Source organism: Aquarana catesbeiana, linkage group LG04 (assembly GCF_042186555.1).
Source record: "Aquarana catesbeiana isolate 2022-GZ linkage group LG04, ASM4218655v1, whole genome shotgun sequence".
Lineage (NCBI taxonomy): Eukaryota > Metazoa > Chordata > Amphibia > Anura > Ranidae > Aquarana > Aquarana catesbeiana.
The window spans coordinates 67,922,635-67,948,550 of NC_133327.1; the positions used below are offsets into that span (position 1 = coordinate 67,922,635).

A 25,916-nucleotide genomic window follows, 5' to 3' on the forward strand; every position below is an offset into this window, starting at 1 on the left:
TTGATATCTTTAACCACTTTAGTACTGTGCTGTAGCTGAAATATGGCTACAGCGCAGTCTAGTTCTGGGAGGGCGTCCATTGACGTCCTCCCAGAACTATTCCCACTGGGGCCCGCTCTGTGACCTTTATGTCCTTCACACACACACAGCTGATCACAGATCGTGTAAGGGGCCAATCACAGCAGTCATTTACCATGTGATCAGCTGTTTCCAATCACAGCTGGTCACATATAAACAGACTTGCCGGTTATCAACAGTCCTTTCTTTATGCTCTGTGTCTGTGTGAGGAAAGGAAAGCCGATAACCAGCAAGGCTGTGAGCATATTGTTTACACTGATCATCAGTGCCCATCAGTGCAGCCTCATCAGCACATATCGGTGAAGAAAAATTACTTTTCTTTATCGTACATCATGGGACACAGAGCCTTAAGTAATTATTTAATGGATTATAGGCCACCTTCAGGTGTTGACATTGGTAAAACCAAATCGAGGAAGTTTACTCCCTATATAACCCCTCATCCTTCCAGGAGCACCTCAGTTTTTTCACCAGTGTCGAAGGTGTTGGTCACGAGTAAAGATGTGCTCTGAGGAGCTCCAGGAGGGATCCATGCTGGATTTAAATAGCCTCTATAGACCAGATCCATCCAAAGTGCCATTGAGGCCTAAAAGAATGATACCTGGGGCCTCGTATCCAAAGCACGAGGTTTTGCCTGTAATGCCTCTCTTTGTAGGGCTGGACCCCAGGAACCCAGGGCTTAGGTCTTGCTACATTACCTAAGCTTCCTGATGGGGTGCTTTTTACAGGTCCAAGGCAGTTGGAACCCCATTTTAGGACCCGGTCCTTGAAGGTTTGCTATATGCAGCCCGCCGTGATGGGTGAAGGTTGGATTGTCTGTTAATTCAGCAAATCCTGCGGCAAGGATAAGGTCAGGGAAGAAACTTGGGTATTAAAAACATCTATGTATTTCTTCCATTAGGGAAAAAATGTTGTCATGCCTTAATTCTCCACTAGAGGTTGTCTATGCACATACCTTCCTCTGTCGTCTTCACTGTAAAGCTCAGTCCGTGTCTGGTTGCAGCAGCGTGTGGAGAGAGTCTTTGCAAGGTAAACAAAATCTGCAAAAATGTTTTCTTTCTCCCCCTGATGGGACCAGAGGGTTAGGGGGACAGCAGCGCTGTCCCCCCCGTACATTACCCCTGCCGCGGGGGGTGCGGAGGTCCGGCTAATACCGCTGAATGTTTTACTGTGGCTGATTTCACAGTTGTATTGTGGCTGCTGCTGGATGGGTCCCTGCCCCCTCCCCCCCCCCCTCTCGTGTTGGGTTGGTGGACCCGAAAAACGCCGTGCACAAGCGCGGGAACATTTTAAATGTAAAAAAAGGGGCAGTGGTTTTTTTTTTTCTCTGAGGGGGCGGGGCCTAAGTGCAGTGCCGTGAATGTCCACAAGGACGCACGGCATGCTGAAACAGATAAACTACAGCTGTGACAGTCTCACCTCGGCTGACGAGAAAGCAAGCAGCCTGCAACACAAGGACACAAGAGATGTGGGACAGGTGAGGGTTGCAAACTGGCATTCCTGATACAGGAACGACATCTTTTTCCCAGCACTAGGCTGAATTTTATAGCGGCTTAAATGTCATAACTATTTTCAGCGATTAAGTGCAATTTGTATAGTGCCTCTGTTTTTTTACTTAGGACTATGCCTACCAAAAAAGACACCACAAAAAGGTAAAGGTTTCACCCCCAGGCGTTAGAATCTCGAGTTGCATTTCCACGCTGTCATCCTCGTCTGAATTACCAGTTATGGCAAACCAGGGTGAGCCATTGGAACAAATTGATGGTGCAACTGCGTCTCACATCTCAGCCCCTGTATACGTGACCGAAGATGTCCTTTCTTCCTCTCTGCAGGGTTTGGCAGAAGGATTAGTGGCTTTAATTGCATTCTCCATTCAATTGGATAGGAAGCGTGCTAGATCCCCCTCCCCCACTTCAAAACCTTTTGCAAGGGGAAAAGTGGGCACAGGATGAGGTGTTACCCTCAGTCGATCAGGAGGAAAAACAAACCAATGATGATTCCTCTGCGGAGGAAACAACGGTAGATGAGCCTTCTCAGTCTCTCAATATGAGAAATTGCTGATACAATCTCTTATGGAGATGGTTTATTCTACTTTCATGCTACCCCTAACAGAGTCTCCTAAAAACTCGGTTTCTTCCTTGGGTTCCTTAAAACCTTCTCAACCTTTGCATGCCTTTCCTGCACATGTATTACTAGAACAGCTTATTTTTGCTGAATGGGATCACACGGATAAGCATTTTCTCCCTCCTAGGAGACTTGCAATTCTCTATCCCCTGGAGGAGAAATTCTCCAAAAGATGGAAAACACCAGAAATTGACGTTGCGATTTCCATTGTGAATAAAGGCCTAACCTGTCTAGTAGACAATGCATAGAGGCTTAAGGATCTAAAACTATCAAAAGCATTATGCTTTGCCATAGATGCTATTAAAGATTCTATTCACCAGGCGTCCCACCTTATGCTTATGCTTGTGCATATGCGTAGAATCCTGTGGTTTAAAAATTGGTCAGCTGAAGCACCATGTAAAGACCTCCTAATTGGGCTCCCTTTTCTTGGGGAGTGACTATTTGGAGACTTGGACAAATATATCCAAACAATTTCTAGTGGGAAAAGTACTCTTTTGTCAGTCAAAAGAAAGTATAAATGCCCTTCATTTAAACGGGCACTTTCCCCTACGCCAGGGGCTTCCGTCTCTAGGCAGGGGCGACGGCCTCTGCCGTCAGACTCTAGAGGAAAATCTCAGAGTCAGACCCAGGCTCAAAAGAAGTCCTGGGGTCAGAAACCTACAAAGCAGAATACTAAAGCCTCATCATGAAGAGGCAACCCCCCTCAACAAGGTGAGGGGAAGACTTCTGCAGTTTTCAGAAGTCTGGAAAGAAGAAATTCAGGACAGATGGGTCATCTCCACGGCAACGCTGGGGTACAACCTGGAATTTCATGACTTTCCACCGTCTCGCTTCCTGAGGTCAAATGTTCCCAAAGATCCAGAGAAAAGACAATGTCTGTTTGAGGCACTAGATCGATTAATATCTCAAGGGGTGATCATACAGATCCCCACAAAAGAGCAAGGTTTGGGGTTTTATTCAAACCTTTTTATGGTACCGAAACCAAATGGAGATGTCTAAAAAATCTAAATCAGTTCTGAAGATCTGCTCCTTTCGCATGAAGACGATCAGGTCAGTAGTTTCTATCCTTCTAGGAGGAAAACTTCTGGTATCAATTGATATCAGGGATGCATATCTGCATGTCCCTATATTTCCCACTCATCTGCGGTTCGAATTAGAACAGCAGCATTTTCAGTTTGTAGCCCTGCCCTTCGGGCTAGGCACAGCACCCTGGGTGTTCACAAAAGTGCTGGCCCCACCTCTAGCCAGGTTAAGGGTACAGGGCACAAGGCATAACAGTCGTAGCGTACCTAGACGATCTATTACTAAAAGATCAGTCGGTGGCTCGTTTGGAGCAAAGCGTACGCACTACAAACAACTATCTGAAAAGTTAGGTTGGATTCTCAACCTAGAAAAATCTTCCTTAAATACCGCTAAAAAGGCTAGAGTACCTGAGTCTGATCATAGACACAGCCCAGGAAAAGGTGTTCTTGTCTCAGGCAAAGATCAACTCCATAAGAGAGCTGGTGCAGATGGTCAGGTCAAATGGCGATCCCCCCATTCCCCTTTGCATGAGGTTGCTAGGGAACTGCTTCAAATGAAGCCAATGGTTCCTATGTCCAGTTTCGTTCAAGATAGTTGAAAAACAGTATCCTGTCTGCTTGGAACAAAACAATTCAAGCTCTAGACTTGCCAATTTAGCAGTCCCCAAGAGTGTCCCAAAGCCTCACTTGGTTACTAACCCATAATCTGTTGAAAGGAAAATCCTTCAGACCAGTCATCTGAAAAGTGGTAACGATGGATGCCAGCCTTTCAGGCTGGGGAGCAGTACTAGAAAAGACAACTGTCCAGGGACAGTGGTCAAGAACCAAAATAATCTTGCCCATCAATATCCTAGAGATTCAGGCAGTACGTCTGGCTCTAAAGGCCTGGACTTTCAGGTTACGGGATTGTCCTGTCAGGATTCAATCCGACAATGCCACAGCTGTGGTCTTAAATCAATCACCAAGGGGGCACCAAAAGTCTCTCAGTGAGAGCAAGGTGAACCATATTCTAACTTGGGCAGAAAGGAATGTTCCGTGCCTTCGGCAGGCTTCATTCCGGGAGTAGAGAATTGGCAGGCGGACTCCTTAAGTCACCAGCAGTTATTCCCAGGGGAATGATCTCTTCACCCCGACATATTTCGGGCTGTTTGCCAAAGATGGGGGACTCCGGACGTAGATCTTCTAGCGTCCAGGTTCAACATGAAGTTAGTCAACTTTGTGGCTGGAACAAGGGATCCATTCACATGCAGAACGGGTGCGTTGGTGACCCCGTTGGATCAGTTCTCACTGATCTATGCATTCCCCCCTATTCAGTTGCTGCCTTGACTTCTTTGCAGGATCAAGCTGGAAAGAAAGCCGGTAATTCTGGTGGCACCAGCATGGCTCAGAAGGTCATGGTATGCAGAAATTGTAAAGATGGCAGTGGAGGGCCCATGGTCAATCTGCTCTCGCAGGGACCTATATTCCATCCTTCCTTACGGTCTCTAAATTTAATGGCTTGGCTATTGAAACCCACATTCTGAAGAAACGTGGGCTTTCCGGGTCAGTTATCTCTACCCTGATTTTATGCAGGGAAGCCAGCTTCAAGAACTATATATTATAGAGTCTGGAGGGCTTATGCTTCCTGGTGTGAATCCAAGGGTTGGCACCCTTGGAGATATATCATAGGCAGAATTCTTGCCTTTCTACAATTCGGGGTAGAAATGAAATTGGCCTTGAGTACTATTAAAGGCCAAGTCTCAGCTTTATCAGTCTTATTTCAAAGACCACTTGCTACTCATTCTTTAGTCCGGGGTTTTATACAAGGGGTGACACGGCTTAATCCGCCTATCAAACTTCCCTTGAACCCTTGGGATTGAACTTAGTTTTGTCTGTGTTACAGAAACAGCCATTTGAACCAATACAACATATTTCCCTAGTCTTTCTGACAAGGAAGTTGGTATTTTTTTTGGTTGCTATATCCTCAGCAAGGAGGGTTTCGGAATTGGCTGCTCTTTCTTGTAAAGAGCCATATTGATTATTCATGAGGACAGAGTGGTGTTACGCCCTCGTCCAGGCTTTTTTGCCAAAAGTGATTTCAGGTTTTCACCTGAACCAAGATATTGTCCTGCCATCGTTTTTTCCAAAAACCATGTTCCAGGGAAGAAAGGTCACTACATTGTTTTGATGTGGTGAGAGCAGTGAAAGTCTATTTTAAGACAACTGTTCAGATTCGTAAGACATGTCTTATTTATTCTGCCAGAGGGTCCTAAGAAAGCACAGGCAGCGTCGAAATCCATTGTTGCTAAGTGGATTCGGCAAGTGATAATTCAAACTTATGATTTAAGGGATAAGATTCCCCCTTTTCAAGTTAAGGCGCACACTACCAGGTCGGTTAGTGCTTCTTGGGCAGTGCGTCATCAGGCCTCCATGACTCAGATTTGCAAGGCCGCAACTTGGTCTTCAGTGCATATATTCACAAAATTTTATCAGGTGGATGTAAGGAGGTATGAGAATATGAGGTATGTAAGGAGGTATGAGGATATCGCCTTCGGGCACAGTGTGCTGCAGGCAGCAGTATAAGTCCTCAAGTCTGTGGGTACCCTGTGGGTTGTCTCTCCCTCCCCTCAAGTAGCATTGCTATGGGACGTCCCATTAGGTAATTACTTAAGGCTCTGTGTCCCATGATGTACGATAAAGAAAATAGGATTTTTATTACAGCTTACCTGTAAAATCCTTTCCTTGGAGTACATCATGGGACACAGGTCCCGCCCCTCTTTTGGGATTAAGTATATTGCTTTGCTACAAAAACTGATGTGCTCCTGGAAGGAGGAGGGGTTATATAGGGAAGTAAACGTCCTTGATTGGGTTTTATCAGTGTCAACACCTGAAGGTGGCCTATAACCCATTAAGTAATCACTTAAGGCTCTGTGTCCCATGATGTACTCCAAGAAAAGGATTTTACAGGTAAGTTTTTATAAAAATTCTATTTGCAAAGTAGGGCTGCAACTAACGATTATTTTCATAATCGATTAGTTGGCTGATTATTGTTTCGATTAATTGGATGTGGTGTATAATTTAGTTAATATGTAAAGTTTAAAACAAAAAATTTAAATATCTATATGCAGTGGTAAATTTAAATATTCAACTATATGGTTAAGGAGCAAAATCTCTAATCCACTGAGAATAACAAACAGAAGAGATATACTGTATATACCAGTGATGGCAAACCTTGGCACCCCAGATGTTTTTGAACTATATTTCCCATGATGCTCATGTGCAGTGTAGTTAAGTAATATGAGAAATGTGGTTCCAAAACACCTGGTGTGCCAAGGTTCGCCATCACTGCTCTATACTATTAGAGGTTGAATCTGGTAAATATCATCAGACTCGGATCAAATTTTTTTTATTTCAAGAAAAATAAATAAAGACTGCTTTGCAGATTTTCAGACAGAACTGTAATATATTATGTTTGACAGACTACCTTGTCATAGGCAGGTGGCTTGATAAAAGCTCCCTGCGCCTGCTGTCACTTATGCTGGCCATACAAAAACCATGTCTTCCTTCAAAAAAAATTTCATTTGATGAACCTTTGTTCGATTTTCTAATTGTTAGTGGGGTCAAATTGGCGTTCATTTTCTACCACAGTGACAGGAAAATTCGAAGGCGGAGAATAGAAAACTTCTTGGTCAAAGGAATTTTCAGACCGTGTATGTGGTTTTTGTTCAGAAATTACATTCATTTTAAAACTGAATGTTAAAAGCAAGAGAAATTTTCTAACGACATTCTTTCATTCAGCGAATGTACAAAGATTTTTCATAATGAATATTCTCTTCCAAAAATCAATATGTGTATGGCCAGCAGAAGGCTCAGTTCTCACCTATGCAGTTTGCTTTTGATCCGTTTCTACAGTGCTTTTTGCTTTGCGTTTTTGCATATGTGATTTTGCTGCGATTTTCATTTTGCATTTTTTATGCTTTTTTTTTTTTGGGCCAATTTGTTGGGCAGACTAAAAACACAAATTGCGGCAACAACGCACTGCATGCTTTTCTGTAGCTTCTCCATTGAAGTCTATTGAACCAAAAAAGCAAACAAATACCGTTTTGCGTTGAAAAGAGTCCCTGACCTTTTCCAAATACGCAGCGGCTGAAAAAAGCATAGATGTGAATGTGTCCCATGGCAAAAGATGTTAAATGAACTGTAGTGCGTTTCTGCAAAAAGCATCAAAAAACGCATAGGTGTGAACCAGGCCTAAGACGCTTAGTTAGCAGCAGCATGCTTTTCTTTTGGTATCGCCTGCCATCATGGGGTTAAAAAAAAACTATAATTTAGTCCTTTTATTGTACAAAAAGAGCAGATAAGTGCTATTATAAGGGGTTCATTTATACTGTGAAAGTAAATATATATATATATATAATAAAATAAATACACCCAGAAGTAGGATATATGGGCATTTTTACTAGGAGTCACACATGAAGCTATATGAAGGGTGGAAGGGAGATAGAAATCTTTTATATTAAATTAGTACTAAAAGCTGAGACTTTTTTTTTTTTCATGGATATGATCATTTTAACTATAATGGACAAGGCTGGTAAAAGATTACTTTAAATGTATATGTAAAGCGCTGCGTAAATTGACGGCGCTATATAAGTACCTGAAATAAATAAATGTAATTGTAATGCTTTTCTATTACCTCCAGTCTTTAAGCCTCCACCTTCTCTGGGTTCAGATGCTGATCTTCCCTGCTCAAAATCTTTAACCACCTCAATACAGTGCACTTACACCCCCTTCCTGCCCAGACCAATTTTCAGCTTTCAGCGCTCTCTCACAGTTTAAATGACAATTACTCAGTCATGCAACACTGTACCCATGAAACTTGCGTCCTTTTTTCACACAAATAGAGCTTTCTTTTGGTGGTATTTAATCACTAGTGGGTTTTTTTATTTTTTGTGCTATAAATAAAAAAAGAGCGTAAATTTTGTGAAAAAATGCCTTTTTCTTTGTTTCTGTCATAAAATTTTGCTAATTAGTAATTTTTCTTCATAAATTTTGGCCAAAATGTATACTGCTACATATCTTTGGTAGAAATAACCCAAATCAGTGTATATTATTTGGTCTTTTTGAAAGTTATAGAGTCTACAAACTGGTGCCAATCACTGAAAATTGATCACATCTGATCAGGCCTTCAGTATATCAGGTGAATCTCATTTCTTGAGACACTAACTAGTCAGGAAAGTACAAATACCCCCCAAATGACCCCTTTTTAGAAAGTAGACATTCCAAGGTATCAAGTAGCATGGTGAGTTTTTTAAGTTGTCATTTTTTCCCACAATTCTTTGCAAAATGAAGATTTTTTTAATAAAATTGTCATATTATCAGGTTATTTCTCACACACAGTATATGCATACAACAAATTACCCCCCAAAATACATTCTGCTACTCTTCCCGAGTATAGCGATGCCATATGTGTGAGACTTTTACACACCATGGCCACATACAAAGGCCCAACATTGAAGTAGTACCTTCAGGCGTTCTGCGAGCATAAATGACACATCTCACTTCTCAACCACCTATTACACTTTTGAAGGCCCAGGAGCACCAGGACAATGGAATTGCCCACAAAATGACCCCATTTTGGAAAGCAAACAACGTATTTTTTTTTTTTTTTTTTTTTTACACAAAGTTGTCAATTTATAAGATATTTCTAACACATAGCATGTATATAGCAAAAATTACACCCCAAAATACATTCTGCTACTCTTCCCGATTATGGCGATACCACATGTGTGAGACTTTTACACAGCCTGGCCACATACAGAGGTCCAACATTGAAGTAGTACCTTCAGGCGTTCTAGGAGCATAAATTACACATTTCATTTAATTCCTACCCATCACACTTTTGAAGGTCCTGGAGCACCCACCGATGTTTTTGGCACCTCCTGCCTTCAGAGTGCAAAGTATAGTATAGCGCAGGGATAAGCAATTAGCAGACCTCCAGCTCCTGCAGAACTACAAGTCCCATGATGCATAGCAAGATTCTGACATCCACATGCAGTACATCCAGAGGCAGAGGCATGATGGGACTTGTAGTTTTGCAACAGCTGGAGGTCCGCTAATTGGATATCCCTGGTATAGAGTGCCCCTATAGCAAGGTAAATAAAACTTCTGCCTTTAGAACCAGTCCCTTCCTGCCCAGGACTACATGTCCCATGAGGCATTGCTCCTCACACATTCACAAGTTCTTGGGCACTTACTGACATGTATGGACGGTGTACTGAGCTGTATGTGTGCTGCACTGTATTTCCTGATATGTAAACAAATATAGCATTCTGCAAGCAGGCCAACTAATCGGCTGGCCGATTAATCACTTATGAAAATAGTTAACAACTATTTTCGTAATCGATTAGTTGTCGATTAATTGATTAGTTGTTTCGGCCCTAAACCTAAGAGCCCTTGCACACTGGGGCGGTTTGCAGGCGCTATTGCGCTAATAATAGCGCCTGCAAGCCGCCCCGAAAGTGCCGCTGCTTTCATTCCAGTGTGAAAGCCCCGAGGGCTTGCACACTGGAGCAATGCGCTGGAAGGATGGTAAAAAAAGTCCTGCTAATAGCATCTTCGGAGCGGTGAAGGAGCGGTGTGTATACCGCTCCTTTACCGCTCCTGCCCATTGAAATCAATGGGACGGCGCGGCTATACCGCCGGCAAAGCGCCTCTGCAGAGGCGCTTTGCTGTGATATTTAACCCTTTCTCGGCCGCTAGTATATAGCGGCGTTTTACCGCCGACGCCGCCCCAGTGTGCAAGGGCTCTAAGCAGATCGTATAATTTTATTTTCAAAATTTTCGGTCTTTTTTTTGTTTAGCAAAAAATAAAAAATCCAGTGGTGATTAAATACCACCAAAAGAAAGCTCTATCTGTCTCAAAAAAAAAAATACAAAAAATTTCATATGGATACAGTGTTGCATGACTGCGCAGTTGTCATTCAGGCTCGGTTCACACTAGTGCAGGCCGCAAATTCCACGTTTGCTCGGGCATGGCAGCGCATTCATTTGAGTGAGCTGCTTTGCCGCATGAACAAACACAAGCACGAAAAAAAGGTGCATGCATCTTTTTTGACCATGCGGTTCCCGCTATTGCGCTGCAGGCTGTGATGTGTGGAGGTACCATTCAGAATGAATGGCAGTGCGGTGTGGGAATCAATGCAATTCCCGCAAACCGGAACGTACAGCCCGCACTAGTGTGAGCTGAACATTAAAGTGTGAGAAAGTGGGCCTGGGCAGGAAGGGGGTGAAAGTGCCCAGTATGAAAGGGGTTAATAGTCTCTGATGAAATATCTAATGGACTAGGCCTTCCATGGCATGGGTGTGTTTTTTGGCTACGAATACTGAGAATGGAGTATTTGTGTTTATCATTGTACGTACACTTCTGCATGGTTCATATAATAAAATGTTTGCGGTTTAAATTTAAAGTGTCCTTTGAAGATAAAAGGAAGCAGAACATGGAACGGGGTAACCAGGAGCTGGAGAAGAGGCGTCAAGTCCTGCTTGAGCAGCAACAGAGGGAGGCTGAACGAAAGGCTCAGAAAGAAAGAGAAGAACAGGAACGCAGAGAGAGAGAGCGGCAAGAGCAGGAGCGCAAGAAGCAGCTGGAGATGGAGAGGCGCCTGGAGAGACAGCGTGAGCTGGAGAGGCAGAGGGAGGAGGAGAAGAAGAAAGAGATTGAGAGGAGAGAGGTCAGTCCTCTATCTGTATATTCTCTGGCTCTGCAGCTGGCGACGTCACCGGCGCATTCACACTGCCCTCTGAAAGGACGGCATACTGAGTATGCTGTCCCTTTGGAGCGCTGTGCCCAGATCATGGCTCCCGTGCACATCCGAGGGAGTGACGTCATCACGGCTTGGCCATTCAAACTGCCGCAAACCTGGAAGGAAGACCAGATAAAGATGGAAACCCTGTCAGCGGTGACAGCGCACCGCTGGAGGGCTTCATTTTGAGGTACGTAATTCATAATGTGTTGGTATGTCATACATACTAGCACATTGACTGTCTTGCAGGGAGGTTTTTTTTTTTTTTCTTTTTAAATTTGTCTTTGCTATCCCTTTAACTTTTTAAGAGTACAGACCCTCAGCAGATTGTCCAATATTTACCCATACCCCCCCACCCTCCTTCACCAGCATCATCAATAGTCCTGCTATAGGTATCAATATGATTTCAAAAGAGGTTAGTAGCTTGGTGTTACTTAATTATGGATAAATAGGAAAAGACCTGATGAAAGAAAATCATATGCATTTGATTGTACTTATAAAGCAGATAAAAATACACAAGTTAGTGATTTTTTCTGTTGCTTTTGTGCAATCAAAACGTAGAATGAAGGTACAGTTGTTAACAATGTTGAGTGTCATCTGGCATATTATTTTCAGAAATTTCTGTTTTTAATAAGAGATGTAGCCCCATTTCCTCATCACTTTGTTCCCATAACTCAAGGTAAATGGTTACCCCCCAGTGAAGAACAGACTTCTGCTGTACTGTCTGTATCATTATACTGGTGGATCACAAGAACTGACTGATGACTTGTACATACCATCATTACTAAACTTGATGGATACAGATGGGAGTATAGAAAGATGTCCTATAATAATTTGAGCTGAGAGTGTTACAAATCTTCCTACAGGCTGCGAAGCAAGAGCTGGAACGGCAAAGGCAGCAAGAACTGGAGAGGATTCGCCGTCAGGAGCTGTTTAACCAGAGGAACAGGGAACAAGAGGAAATCATCAGGCTGAAGTCTAAGAAGAAGAGTTTACAGTTAGAACTGGAAGCACTGGTGAGGAATTTGGAATATTACAGTGGCTTATATTTTGTGTTCCTGTAATTTGTGCAAAAAGAGCAAATGCCATCCATATACGCAGCGCTTTACATATATATTGTAGGTTCACATCAGTCTCTGCCCTCAAGGAACTTACAATTGAAGGCCCCAAACTCACATTCATGCTTACACATACTAGGGCCAGTTTAAACTGTAACCAATTAACCTACCAGCATGTCTTTGGAGTGTGGGAAGAATTTTGAGTACCCGGAGGAACCCCACGCAGGCGCAGAGAGAACATGCAAACTAGTGTCATGTACGTGTAATAAATAAAATGATTTGCTTGAGACTGAAGACACTTACTGAATGACATATCGGTATGGATGTCACACCACTTTCTCAAGCTCAATCTTTCTAAAACTGAGCTTGTAATATTTCCTCCTTCCCGGTCCCCCCCCCCCCCCAAAGACTTTACCATTAACATGAACAGCACATCCATTGGTACCTCCACACATGCCAGGGTCCTGGGTGTAATCCTTGACTCTGACCTCTCCTTCAGCCCACTCATCCAATCACTGGCTAAATCCTTCCGCCTTAACCTCCACAACATCTCCAGAATTCGACCCTTCCTGACTAATGACACCACAAAACTTATTCACTCCTTGATTATTTCCCACCTTGACTACTGCAACTCTCTCTTTATTGGCCCTTGAGCAGGCTATCCCCCCTTCAGTCTATTATGAATGCTGCTGCTAGACTAATACACCTCACTAATCGATCCGTGACTGCTGCCCCTCTCTGCCAATCCCTTCACTGGCTTCCCCTACCCCCACCATATAAAGTTTAAAATACTAACTACAACTTACAAGGTCAGCCACAATATCGCCCCCAGCTACATCACCAAACTCATCTGCAGATATCGCCCAGATCGTCCCCTCCGCTCCTCCCAGGACCTCCTGCTCTCTAGCTCCCTTGTTACCTCCTCTCATGTTCGCCTTCAGGACTTCTCCAGAGCCTCTCCCACCCTCTGGAATTCCCTGCCCCGGTATATTCGATCAGCCCCTAACCTGTCCACCTTTAGGAGATCCCTGAAAACTCACTTATTCAGGGAAGCCTATCCCACACCTACCTAACAACTGTCCCCGAGCCACCCCCATCAAATCATTCCTCGCATCTATTACCTTTTGTACCACCAGCCCCTCCATTTAGAATGTAAGCTCTGCGAGCAGGGCCCTCCTGTCCCTTCTGTATTGAACTGTACTGTAATTGTGCTGTCCCCCCTCTACATTGTAAAGCACTGCGTAAACTGTTGGTGCTCTATAAATCATGTATTATAATAATAGTTTAATGTTCTTCTTTCTCTTTATTGGAATGCAGTTGCACAAGGGAGTGTGGGTATACACTTCACAGGTTGAACTGGATGGACTGGTGTCTTTATTCAACCTTACTATGTATGTAACTATGGTATTCCTGGCAGTGTCATTCCACACTACATCGTTAAACCTGGCCTTTTCCGAGTTGTGAGCACTTTAGAGACGGAAGAGCTTTTGAAGGAGGACAGGGATACAGATGGCACATAATTATATGGGTTTCCACGGTGTTTGCAGAAAGTTTTATTAGAACACTATTCCTCAGCACTGCTAGAAGGTCTCACTCAAAACCCATGACTCTTGCAATTCTTTAGCTGGAAGTCGCACATCAATGGCAAGATCTCTAGGCGAGCAAAGAAACGACTCACCTGCTTTTATGGTGTCACTTGCTCTGTGACTGGATGTCCTTTTGCAGATAAGGGGGTGCCTTTTGATTTCCATACACCAAAAAAAAAACGCAGTGCGTTTTCATGCACATGAAACCAGTGCAGCTGCTATTTTAAAAAGGTGCCAGGGACCTTCTTCCTGCATCTCCCGCATGTACAGTGGCCCAATGGGTTTCTGTAATCACACAAATGGCACGCAGGAAACCGCTAGATGTGAACTTAGCATTAAGGCTAGACTCTTAAAGTGCACCTGGAAAGTATTCACACCACTTCACTTTTTCCACATTTTGTTATGTTACAGCCTTATTCCAAAATGGATTACATTCATTATTTTCTTCAAAGTTCTACAAACAATACCCTATAGTTACAACGTGAAAGAAGTTTGTTTGAAATCTTTGCAAGTTTATTAAAAAACGAAAAAAAATCACATGTACCGTATATACTCTAGTATAAGCCGACCCGAATATAAGCCGAGGCACCTAATTTTACCTGGGAAAAACCTATTGACTCGAGTGTAAGCCTAGGGTGAGAAATGCGCAGCTACTGTAAGTGGAAGAGGGTCAACAATGCCCATTTGCATGCCTCACTGTGCCCATTTGCAGCCATAGGTCCCCCGAACTTCAAACTCTGTAGTTAAGGGTTCCTAGATGCCCCCTAGCTGCAGCCAAAATTTGGGGTCTCTGGACCCAAAGGGTCCCGAAATGACATTGCTGCAGATGGACACAGTTGACCGACTTTGGGGCCCCGTATCTCAGGGCCACTTGGTGCTAGGAACCCCAAATTTGGTGTGCAAACCCAGTGGAACTAGCACTACAGCTAGGGTTCCTAGCACCAAGTGGACCCGAGATACGGGTCCCCAAATTCGGTTCGGAAAATTTCATTGTTTGCTGCAGAAAAGTGCTTGACTCGAGTATAAGCCGAGCACACTTTCAGCACAAAAAAATGTGCTGAAAAACTCGGCTTATACTCGAGTATATATGGTACATAAGTATTCACAGCCTTTCCTTAATACCTTTTTGAAGCACCTTTGGCACCAATTACAGCCTCAAGTCTTATTGAGTATGATGCCACAAGCTTGGCCCACCTATTTTTGGGCAGTTTCTCCCATTCTTCTTTGCAGGACCTCTCAAGCTCCATCAGGTTGGATGGGGAGCATCCAACCTCCACAGCCATTTTCGAGTCTCTCCAAAGATGTTTAAGCCTGGGATCTGGCTGGGCAACTCAAGGACATTCACAGAGGTGTGCCATAGCCACTCCTTTGTTAGCTCTGTGCTAAGGGTTATTGTATTGTTGGAAGATGAACCTTCACCCCAGTCTGAGGTCCAGAGTGCCCTGGAGCAGATTTTCATCAAGGATGTCTCTGTACATTGCTGAATTCATCTTTCCCTCGAATCTGACTAGTCTCCCAGTTCCTGCTGCTGAAAAACATCCCACAGCATGAAGCTGCCACCACCATGCTTCACTGTAGGGATGGTATTGGCCAGGTGATGAGCGGTGCCTGGTTTCCTCCAATCATGACGCTTGCCATTCAGGCCAAAGAGTTTAATCTTTGTTTCATCAGACCAGAGAATTTTGTTTTTTATGGTCTGAGAGTCCTTCAGGTGCCTTTTGGCAAACTCTAGGCGAGCTGTCATGTGCCATTTACTGAGGAGTGGCTTCCGTCTGGCCACTCTACCATACAGGCCTGGTTGGTGGCGTTCTGCAGAGATTGTTGTTCTTGTGGAAGGTTCTCCTCTCTAAAAAGAGAAACGCTGGAGCTCTGTCAGAGTGGCATCGGGTTCTTTGTCACCTCCCTGACTAAGGCCCTCCTACCCCGATCGCTCAGTTGGGCTGGGTGGCCTGCTCTAGAAAGAGTCCTGGTGGTACCAAACTTCTTCAATTTATGGATGATGGAGGCCACTGTGTTCATTGGAACCTTTAATGCTGCAGATATTTTTCTGTACTCTTCCCCAGATCTGTGCCTCGATACAATCCTGTCTGAGATCTACAGACAATTCCTTGGACTTCATGGCTTGATTTGTACTCTGACATGCACTGTTAACTATGGGACCTTATAATAAACAAGTGGCCTTTCCAAATCATGGCCAATCAACTGAATTTACCACAGGTGGACTCCAGTCAAGTTGTAGAAACATCTTAGGATGATCAGTGGAAACAGGATGCACCTGAGCTCGATTTTGAGTGTCATGGCAAAGGCTGTGAATACTTATGTACATGGGATTTTTTATTTTTTTAAATTTGCAAAGATTTCAAACAAACTTCTTGTATTGTTTGTAGAATTTTGATGAAAATAATGAATTTAAATTATTTTGGAATAAGGCTGTAACATAACAAATTGTGGAAAAAGTGAAGAGCTGTGAAAACTTTCCAAATGTACTGTATTTTGCCTAATGGCAAGAATGATTCTATCAAGACCACTACGGTTTTCCGTTTTTTTGAAACAAAATATTATTTTGTTCATAGTTTGTTTTTTTTTTTTTGTTTTTTTTCTTCCTAATTTAGGATGAAAAACACCAGCAGATCACACTCAGAGTCCAAGATGTCCGAGGTAGAAAACAAATGAGGAAAAATGAGCTGGACAATATAGATAAGAAATGTGATCTGGGAATCGTAGAGATCAAGCAACTCCAGCAGCAAATTCTGGTAATATCTCTGCACAAAAATGTGTGCCTATTGAGGATATTGTTTTGTTCCATATGTGGTTTTTTTCTTTTGTTTTGTTTTATTATCCACTTGACCTGCGGAAGATTTACCCCTTCATGACCAGGCCATTTTTTGCAATACGGCACTGCGTTCCTTAATCACTTAAGGACCGCCTCACGCCGATGTACGTGGGCAAGGTGGCACGGGCAGGCAGAATCACGTACATGTATGTGATCTGCCTCCCACGGGCGGGCGGTCCAATCGGACCCCCCCGGTGCCCGAGGCGGTCCTCTTTTGTCCAGCGGCGATCGGAGGTGAGGGGGAGACCATCCATTCGTGGCCCCCCCCCTCGCGATCGCCGCCGGCCAATCGGATCATTCCTCTGCAGCTGTATGCTAAACAGCAGCAAAGGAAATGATGTCATCTCTCCTCTGCTCGGTATTTTCCGTTCCGGCGCCGAGGAGAGAAGACTGCACTGTGAGTGAAAACCATTTTTTTGTCTTCAGGTACGCCATTCACGACTTTGAGTGGTTATACCAGAATGATGCCTGCAGGTTTAGGTATCATCTTGGTATCATTCTTTTCAGCCAGCGGTCGGCTTTCATGTAAAAGCAATCCTAGTGGCTAATTAGCTCTAGACTGCTTTTACAAGCAGTGGGAGGGAATGCGCCCCCCCCCCCCACTGTCTTCCGTGTTTTTCTCTGGCTCTCCTGTCTCAACAGGGAACCTGAGAATGCAGCCGGTGATTCAGCCAGCTGACCATAGAGCTGATCAGAGACCAGAGTGGCTCCAAACATCTCTATGGCCTAAGATACCGGAAGCTATGAGCATTTCATGACTTAGATTTCACCAGATGTAAACAGCGCCATTGGGAAATTGGGAAAGCATTTTATCACACCGATCTTGGTGTAGTCAGATGCTTTGAGGGCAGAGGAGAGATCTAGGGTCTAATAGACCCCAATTTTTTCAAAAAAGAGTACCTGTCACTACCTATTGCTATCATAGGGGATATTTACATTCCTTGAGATAACAATAAAAGTGATTTAAAAAAAAAAAAAAAATAAGATAAAAAAGCAAAAAAATAATAAAGAAAAAAAAAAAAAGCACCCCTGTCCCCCCCTGCTCTCGCGCAAAGGCGAACGCAAGCGTCGGTCTGGCGTCAAATGTAAACAGCAATTGCACCATGCATGTGAGGTATCGCCGCGAAGGTCAGATCGAGGGCAGTAATTTTAGCAGTAGACCTCCTCTGTAAATCTAAAGTGGTAACCTGTAAAGGCTTTTAAAAATGTATTTAGTTTGTCGCCACTGCACGTTTGTGCGCAATTTTAAAGCATGTCATGTTTGGTATCCATGTACTCGGCCTAAGATCATCTTTTTTATTTCATCAAACATTTGGGCAATATAGTGTGTTTTAGTGCATTAAAATTTAAAAAAGTGTGTTTTTTCCCCAAAAAATGCGTTTGAAAAATCGCTGCGCAAATACTGTGTGAAAAAAAAAAAAATGAAACACCCACCATTTTGGTAGGGCATTTGCTTTAAAAAAATATATAATGTTTGGGGGTTCAAAGTAATTTTCTTGCAAAAAAAAAAAAAAATTTTTTCATGTAAACAAAAAGTGTCAGAAAGGGCTTTGTCTTCAAGTGGTTAGAAGAGTGGGTGATGTGTGACATAAGCTTCTAAATGTTGTGCATAAAATGCCAGGACAGTTCAAAAACCCCATTTTGGAAAGTAGACACCCCAAGCTATTTGCTGAGAGTCATGTCGAGTCCATGGAATATTTTATATTGACACAAGTTGCGGGAAAGAGACAATTTTTTTTTTTTTTTTTGCACAAAGTTGTCATTAAATGATATATTGCTCAAACATGCCATGGGAATATGTGAAATTACACCCCAAAATACATTCTGTTGCTTCTCCTGAGTACGGGGATACCACATGTGTGAGACTTTTTGGGAGCCTAGCCGCGTACAGGACCCCGAAAACCAAGCACCGCCTTCAGGCTTTCTAAGGGCGTAAATTTTTGGTTTCACTCTTCACTGCCTATCACAGTTTTGGAGGCCATGGAATGCCCAGGTGGCACAAAACCCCCCCAAATGACCCCATTTTGGAAAGTAGACACCCCAAGCTATTTGCTGAGAGGTATAGTGAGTATTTTGCAGACCTCACTTTTTGTCACAAAGTTTTGAAAATTGAAAAAAGAAAAAAAAAAATTTTTTTTTTGTCTTTCTTCATTTTCAAAAACAAATGAGAGCTGCAAAATACTCACCATGCCTCTCAGCAAATAGCTTGGGGTGTCTACTTTCCAAAATGGGGTCATTTGGGGGGGGTTGTGCCACCTGGGCATTCCATGGCCTCCAAAACTGTGATAGGCAGTGAAGAATGAAATCAAAAATGTACACCCTTAGAAAGCCTGAAGGCGGTGATTGGTTTTCGGGGCCCCGTACGCAGCTAGGCTCCCAAAAAGTCCCACACATGTGGTATCACCGTACTCAAGAGAAGCAGCTAAATGTATTTTGGGGTGCAATTCCACATATGCCCAAAAAAATTTTTCACTTTCCCGCAACTTGTGTCAAAATATAAAATATTCCATGGACTCAACATGCCTCTCAGCAAATAGTTTGGGGTGTCTACTTTCCAAAATGGGGTCATTTGGGGGGGTTTTGTGCCATCTGGGCATTTTATGGCCTTCAAAACTGTGATAGGTAGTGAGGAGTGAAATCAAAAATTTACGCCCTTAGAAATCCTGAAGGCGGTGATTGGTTTTCGGGGCCCCGTACGTGGCTAGGCTCCCAAAAAGTCCCACATATGTGGTATCCCCGTACTCAGGAGAAGCAGCTGAATGTATTTTGGGGCACAATTCCACATATGCCCATGGTCTGTGTGAGCAATATATCATTTAGTGACAACTTTTTGTAATTTTTTTTTTTTGTCATTATTCAATCACTTGGGACAAAAAAAATGTATATTCAATGGGCTCAACATGCCTCTCAGCAATTTCCTTGGGGTGTCTTCTTTCCAAAATGGGGTCATTTGGGGGGTTTTGTACTGCCCTGCCATTTTAGCACCTCAAGAAATGACATAGGCAGTCATAAACTAAAAGCTGTGTAAATTCCAGAAAATGTACCCTAGCTTGTAGACGCTATAACTTTTGCGCAAACCAATAAATATACACTTATTGACATTTTTTTTTACCAAAGACATGTGGCCAAATACATTTTGGCCTAAGTGTATGACTAAAATTGAGTTTATTGGATTTTTTTTATAACAAAAATTAAAAAATATCCTTTTTTTTCAAAATTTTCGGTCTTTTTCCGTTTATAGCGCAAAAAATAAAAACCGCAGAGGTGATCAAATACCATCAAAAGAAAGCTCTATTTGTGGGAAGAAAAGGACGCAAATTTCGTTTGGGTACAGCATTGCATGACCGCGCAATTAGCAGTTAAAGCGACGCAGTGCCAAATTGGAAAAAGTCCTCTGGTCTTTAGGCAGCCAAATGGTCCAGGGCTGAAGTGGTTAAAATAACAATTGTGCAGTCATGTAACGCTGTACCCAAATGATTTTTTCCTAACAAATAGAGCTTTTTTTTTTGCTAGTATTTAAACAAAACAAAGGCAGACAATTTGAAAAAAATATATTTTTTTTAATTTCGGCAATAAAACATATCCAATAAACACATTGAAAAAAATCAAATATCTTCATAAATGTATGCCAATATGTATTCTGCTATGTATTTTTGGTAAAAAAAAACCCCAATAAGCGTATATTGATTGGTTTGTGCAAACGTTATAGCTTCTACAAACTATGGGATATATACTGGATTTTTTTTTTTGTTGTTAATACTAGTAATGGCGGTGATCGGGGACTTATAGCAGCACTGCGATATTGCGGCGGACAATCGAACACTGACATTTTAGACACTTTGTGGGAACCAGTGGCACTAATACAATGATCGGTGCTAAAAATGTGCACTGTCAGTGTACTAATGACACTAGCCCCGAAGGAGTTAAACATCTAGGGTGATCAAAGGGTTAAATGTATGCCTAACCAGTGTTTTTATGTGCTATTTTTACTAATAGATCTGATGGATTTTCTTTCCCTGCATTGCAGGGAAAGAAAATCCATTAGAGCTCTGTCTTGATTACATAGGCAGAGTTCCATTCTGTGTCTCTGCCCAAAGATTGGCGGATGCCGGCGTACAGCCAGTGGCCAGCACCCGCAAATCGGGTTCTGCCTTGAGTAATCACAAAAGCGGCACGTGTGCGCACCCCCTAGGCAGGAGTGCAGAGTTATTTACTTTTAAATAGGTGATTCTGCGCCTTAGGGCTGCCCTGTAGTAGTATATCTGCTATAGGACAGTCCGGAAGTGGTTAAAAGGTAAAGTCATGCACGATGGAACGTGAGAATGTTCCTTAAAATACAAAGCTTCCTCCCAACAGGATACAGACATTGAAACATAAACTATTACAGGTTTTAACTCTTCCTTCCTTACCCTATCCAAAAAAAAAGTTTTTGGCTATACATGCACATTAACTATTAAGAGCCTTAAAAAAAAATACATAAAGTAGCAGTATGGTTTCCAAAAAATAAAATATTTTTTGCTCCACTGGCTGTTAAGTGATCACCTTTCCTCCAGTCACCGCTTTGGTAAAATAAACGGGGTTCTAAACCACGCTCTGCATTTTATGAAGGGGCTTTAAAATGTGGGCTGCAGTGTGGATTTACCTTATACCGATATCTAGTCTCCATTATAAATTGGCCCTAAAACTGTTATCTCACGTCCCAGAGAGAGACTTTTTATTCTCTCCAATAGTAGTGTCTGCTCAGTAGACCCCACAGAAGCTGTTTTCCACTTCAGTGGAAGCACCTGAACTCAGTCAATTTGAGGCTTGTCCATATACTTTGGTAGATATTGGTAGGTGTGATGCTCTGGTGTCCGCAAACATTTGGCTTTGTACTACAGTATTTGCTTCAAAACAATCCTCTTGCAGTTTCTCAGAGTTTCAGCCTGGGTTCACACATATGTGATGCGGGAACCAGCGCAATTCCAGTGCCCGCATCGCATCTCTCCTGCAGGCAGTTCACACGGCCCTCTGCGAACCGCTGTGGGTGTCTATAGAAAGTTAACCACTTCAGCCCCGAGCCTCCTTTTGAGATTTGTTGTTTACAGGTTAAAATCATTTTTTTTTTTTTTTTTTGCTAGAAAATTACTTAGAACCCCCCAAGCATTATATATTTTTTTTTCCAGACACCCTAGAGAATAAAATGGCATTGCAATACTTTGTCACACCGTATTTGCACAGCGGTTTTGCAAGCGCAATTTTTTTGGAAACAATACACTTTTTTGAGTTAAAAAATAAGAACAGTAAAGTTAGCCCAATTTTTTTCTATATTGTGAAAGATAATGTTACGCTGAGTAAATTGATAGCCAACATGTCATGCGTCAAAATTGCGCCTGCTCGTGGAATGGCAGCAAACTTTGGCACTTAAAAAATCTCCATTGGCGACATTTAAACATTTTTACAGTTTGCCAGTTGAGTTACAGAGGAGGTTTTTTGCTAGAATTATTGCTCTCGCTCTAACGATCACGGCAATACCTCACATGTGTGGTTTGAACATCATTTTCATATGACCCAAAAAAAATTTGAGTCACTTTTATTCCTATTACAAGGAATGTAAACATCCCTTGTAATGGAAAAAAAGCATGAAAGGACCTCTTAAATATGAGATCTGGGTGTAAAAAGACCTCAGATCTCATATTTACACTAAAATGCAATAAAAAAAAAAAAAAAATTCCCCTTTTAAGACCATGGGGCGGAAGTGATGTTTGACGTCGCTTCCGCCCTCCAATGCTATGGAGCCGAGCTGGGGGCATCTTTCCCTCACTCGGCATCCAGGCAGTGAGGGGAGCGGACGCGATCATCTCCGCCGCTACCGATGGCTCCGGTAAGTGGCGGAGACGACCAAAGTGCGGCAGGAGAGGGCCCTCCCCCACCACCGTTTAAAAGTGATCTTGCAGCGAATCTGCCGCAGAGACCACTTTTATCATAAAGAGAAATGCACGCCGTTCCTGAAAATACCAGGGTTATGGCAGCTACCTGCTGCCATAACAACGGTATTTAGCATCAAAATACTGATGTACGGGTACGGCGATTTTCGTGACTTGGTCAATGACACCCCAGATCGGTTCACGGATCGGAGTGCGAACTGTAAATTTGGACAGGAATCAGATCACATGGGTATTCTCCGATTCCAGTGCGGGGGGGAAAAAAAAGGTTCCTGCACCTTTTTTGTACAAATCCAATGCAAGTTCAGTCATACAACTGTATGGCTGAACTCGCATTGCACAGACATTGCATGTGATCTGCACAGCCATGCGGGTGCCAATCACATGCGATATCTGTGTTCGCTTATCTGTGAACCCAGCCTCACTGATTTTGAGGCTGTACCTTGCAGAGAGTTATCAACTGTTTATTCAGGATACTCAGAGCTGTTGATGTCATCCATATAATATAATTTTTTTTTTTTTCCTGATAGCATCACTTTTTATTATTTCAGGACTATCAGAATAAGTTGAGCATTCTTGCCCCAGAAAAGCAGGCCCTGAATGAGAAGATTAAACCGTTTCATATGGGAACTTCACCGGGTGAGTCTTTTTTGGCATCTTACTTTTGCTTGTCAGGTAACGATAATCCTCTCCTTGTTAAAGGGGTTGTAAACCCTTGTGGTTTTTTTACCTTAATGCATTCTATGCATTAAGGTGAGAAACCTTTTTTAGTGCTCCAGCCCCCCCCCCATTTTACTTACCTGGACACTGTCATCCTCCGTCCGGGAACGAGCACACCATCTGTAGCTGGTGTCTCGTGTCCTGATTGGATAGATTGATAGCAGCACAGCCATTGGCTCCCGCTGCTGTCAATCAACTCCAATGATGCTAGCGGTCTCCAGAGTGGTGCCAGAAGCAGGAAAGAAAAGATCTTCAGGTCAGTGTGAAGCAATACACTGAATATAATAGTATAGGGCTGTTTTCACACTGATGTGCTGCAATTTACCCACACCGAGGCTGGAGTTCAGTGCACCTGCAGCTTTTCTGTGGGTTTGCTGCACTTAGCCATAGACTTCTATTATATCCTGCGGGTTTGGTGCACTTTTTAAAAGTGCTTCCAGAAAATGCACCACACCTGCAGGATAAAATAGAAGTCTATGGCAAAGTGCAGTTACCTCAGGGAAGTTGCAGATGCACTGCACTCCAACCATGGTGTGGGTACACCGCAGCACGAGAGTGTGAAAGCAGCCTTATAGGAGTCTCGGGACACTAAGGGTTTCATTTACATTTGCATTTGGGGGGGCAGTTTTTCGGGGGTGGTGGTGGAGGTAAAAGCCCATTGTTAAGACATGTTTTTTATCTCCCCCGCTCCAATCGCACATACTTTTAGCTGCAGTGGCCAGGGATGTACACATGCTGCAGCCGCAGCAAGAGCTATATGCCCTATCATGGTTGGTGGGTGTAGCACCTGCCAAGCATGACCCATTCAAGTGAATGAGACCGCTCTGCAAATGCCCTGCAACCTTCTGCAGTACAGCAAACAAGGGGTTAAAGCAGGCAGGGTTGTGTTGTTTTCTCACTACTTGCTTTAACTCCTTGGACCCCACAGAAGCATGCAGGTATTATTATTATTATTATTATTATTATTATACAGGATTTATGTAGCGCCAACAGTTTACGCAGTGCTTTACAATATAAAAGGGAGACAATACAGTTATAATACAATAAGACAGGAGGATTAAGAGGGCCCTGCTCAGAAGAGCTTACAATCTAATAGGGTGGGGCAGGTGGTACGAAAGGTTGTAACTGTGGGGAATGAGCTGATGGAAGTGGTAGAAGATTCGTTGGAGACGTTATAGGCTTTCCTGAAGAGATGAGTTTTCAGGGATCGCCTGAAGGTAGCAAGAGTTAGGGGATAGCCGGACAGGTGGAGGTAGCGCGTTCCAGAGGGTGGGAGAGGCTCTGGAGAAATCCTGGAGACGAGCATGAGAGGAGGAGATGAGAGAGCTTGCAGTTGCAGGGCACTTGCAGAGTGGCCCCATTTACTTGAATTGGTTGTGATTGGCAGGCAGGAGCACCCACCGTAAGCAACAGGGGGTTAATTTCTGCTGTGGCAAGTGTACATCTTTGGCTGCTTCCTCAGCAGTTAAAGGTAGTGGGGACTGGAGGTTCTAAAACCGCGACTCAACTGCTGGGTTTTACCACCCCCCAACTTTATATGTGAATGTGCTCTAAGGATACTGCTGCCGAACTAAGGGCTCATTCACAATTGCTCCTCTGAAAAGCGATCAGAGTATGTTTGATATGTTGCCTCCTCACCACCTAATTTAAAAATATGATTGCTGTGCAATGCATGCAATTTTCGACACTGTAGTATGGCAATTAAAGGTTTAAATCCGGTGTGAGGAGGCGACACTGTGTTGTCTACCCCTGCTGTAAAGCTTTTTGCACCCACAATCGGCAGATTGTTAGTGTAATGCCATGGTCCTGCAGCCTGTCTGTGTATCTGTCTGGCCATACCTCTGATACGGCCAGGCAGTTGCACTGTGACAGGAAGACTTAAAGTGGACATAAACCCACTCTCATCCTTTCTAAAGTACTGCCATAGTGCTGATCTATAAGGATATACATGCCTCTTGCATGTATCCTTACCTGTCAAATGTCTCCCCTTTGTCTGTTTTGAGCCCCGAAAAAATGCGGATTCTGTGGGCGGGTTTGTTGATCAGCACTCGGTGGGCGGAGTCATAGTCATGACGTCCGTAGACAAGGACGAACCTCTCGCGCAGGGGTGTCTAAAGTGCGCACACAGGAGTGGCAGAGCATGTTCTGTGAAGAAGCAGAGCGCACTCATGTCCCCCATGTCACTCCTGAGCGTGTGCACATACACAGCCATCTGCAGTGTGGATTCAAGAGCTGTGTGGTAGCTGTAAGAGGCTGTGAGGGGGGGGGGGGGGTGTGAAGTACACATAATGCCTCTCTCACACTAGTACATGAGATAAGGAAATCACCTGTCACTCACAGCAAGGGGAAAGAAACAGACGCCTATTTCTCTGAGTGTCTGATTTTATTTTGCTGAAAAAATATGAGCATTGCTAACTCTGTGGCAAGACTGGGCACAGATGACATGACATGCTATACTCTACAAGGTATAAGTCTTAATTAAACAACATATTTTCGTTTAAAAAAAAATAAACATATTTTCGGATTTACATCCATGAACTACCACAGCGCCCAACAGTGCCATGGTGGTTCTTTGAGAACTACAAGCCGACAGCTGCAAAGGATGTCAGACCTTGTAGTTTTCTGATTAACAGAACACTGTGAGTGTAGGACGCGGCAGAGCATCCTACAAATTTTGACAGCTAGCAGAAGGGAGGAATTACCCCCCCCCTCCAACTGTCGGTCCGGGGGGAGTGGGCCCGGTGCATTTGTTACATGTTACGAAAGGTGAACTTTGTAACATGACTGTCTGTA

General features: G+C 43.3%; 1 protein-coding gene across 9 annotated transcripts in view; it reads left to right on the plus strand.

Annotated features, from left to right (window-relative positions):
• Nucleotides 1-25,916, plus strand: part of ITSN2 (intersectin 2) — a 272,629-nt gene that overhangs the window by 138,137 nt on the left and 108,576 nt on the right. For all 9 annotated transcript variants that reach the window (XM_073625291.1, XM_073625295.1, XM_073625289.1 and 6 more), the window contains 4 exons: nt 10,668-10,930; nt 11,869-12,018; nt 16,259-16,399; nt 22,955-23,042. In XM_073625291.1, coding sequence (XP_073481392.1) covers nt 10,668-10,930; nt 11,869-12,018; nt 16,259-16,399; nt 22,955-23,042 — 642 coding nt within the window. The remainder of the gene's footprint in view (nt 1-10,667; nt 10,931-11,868; nt 12,019-16,258; nt 16,400-22,954; nt 23,043-25,916) is intronic.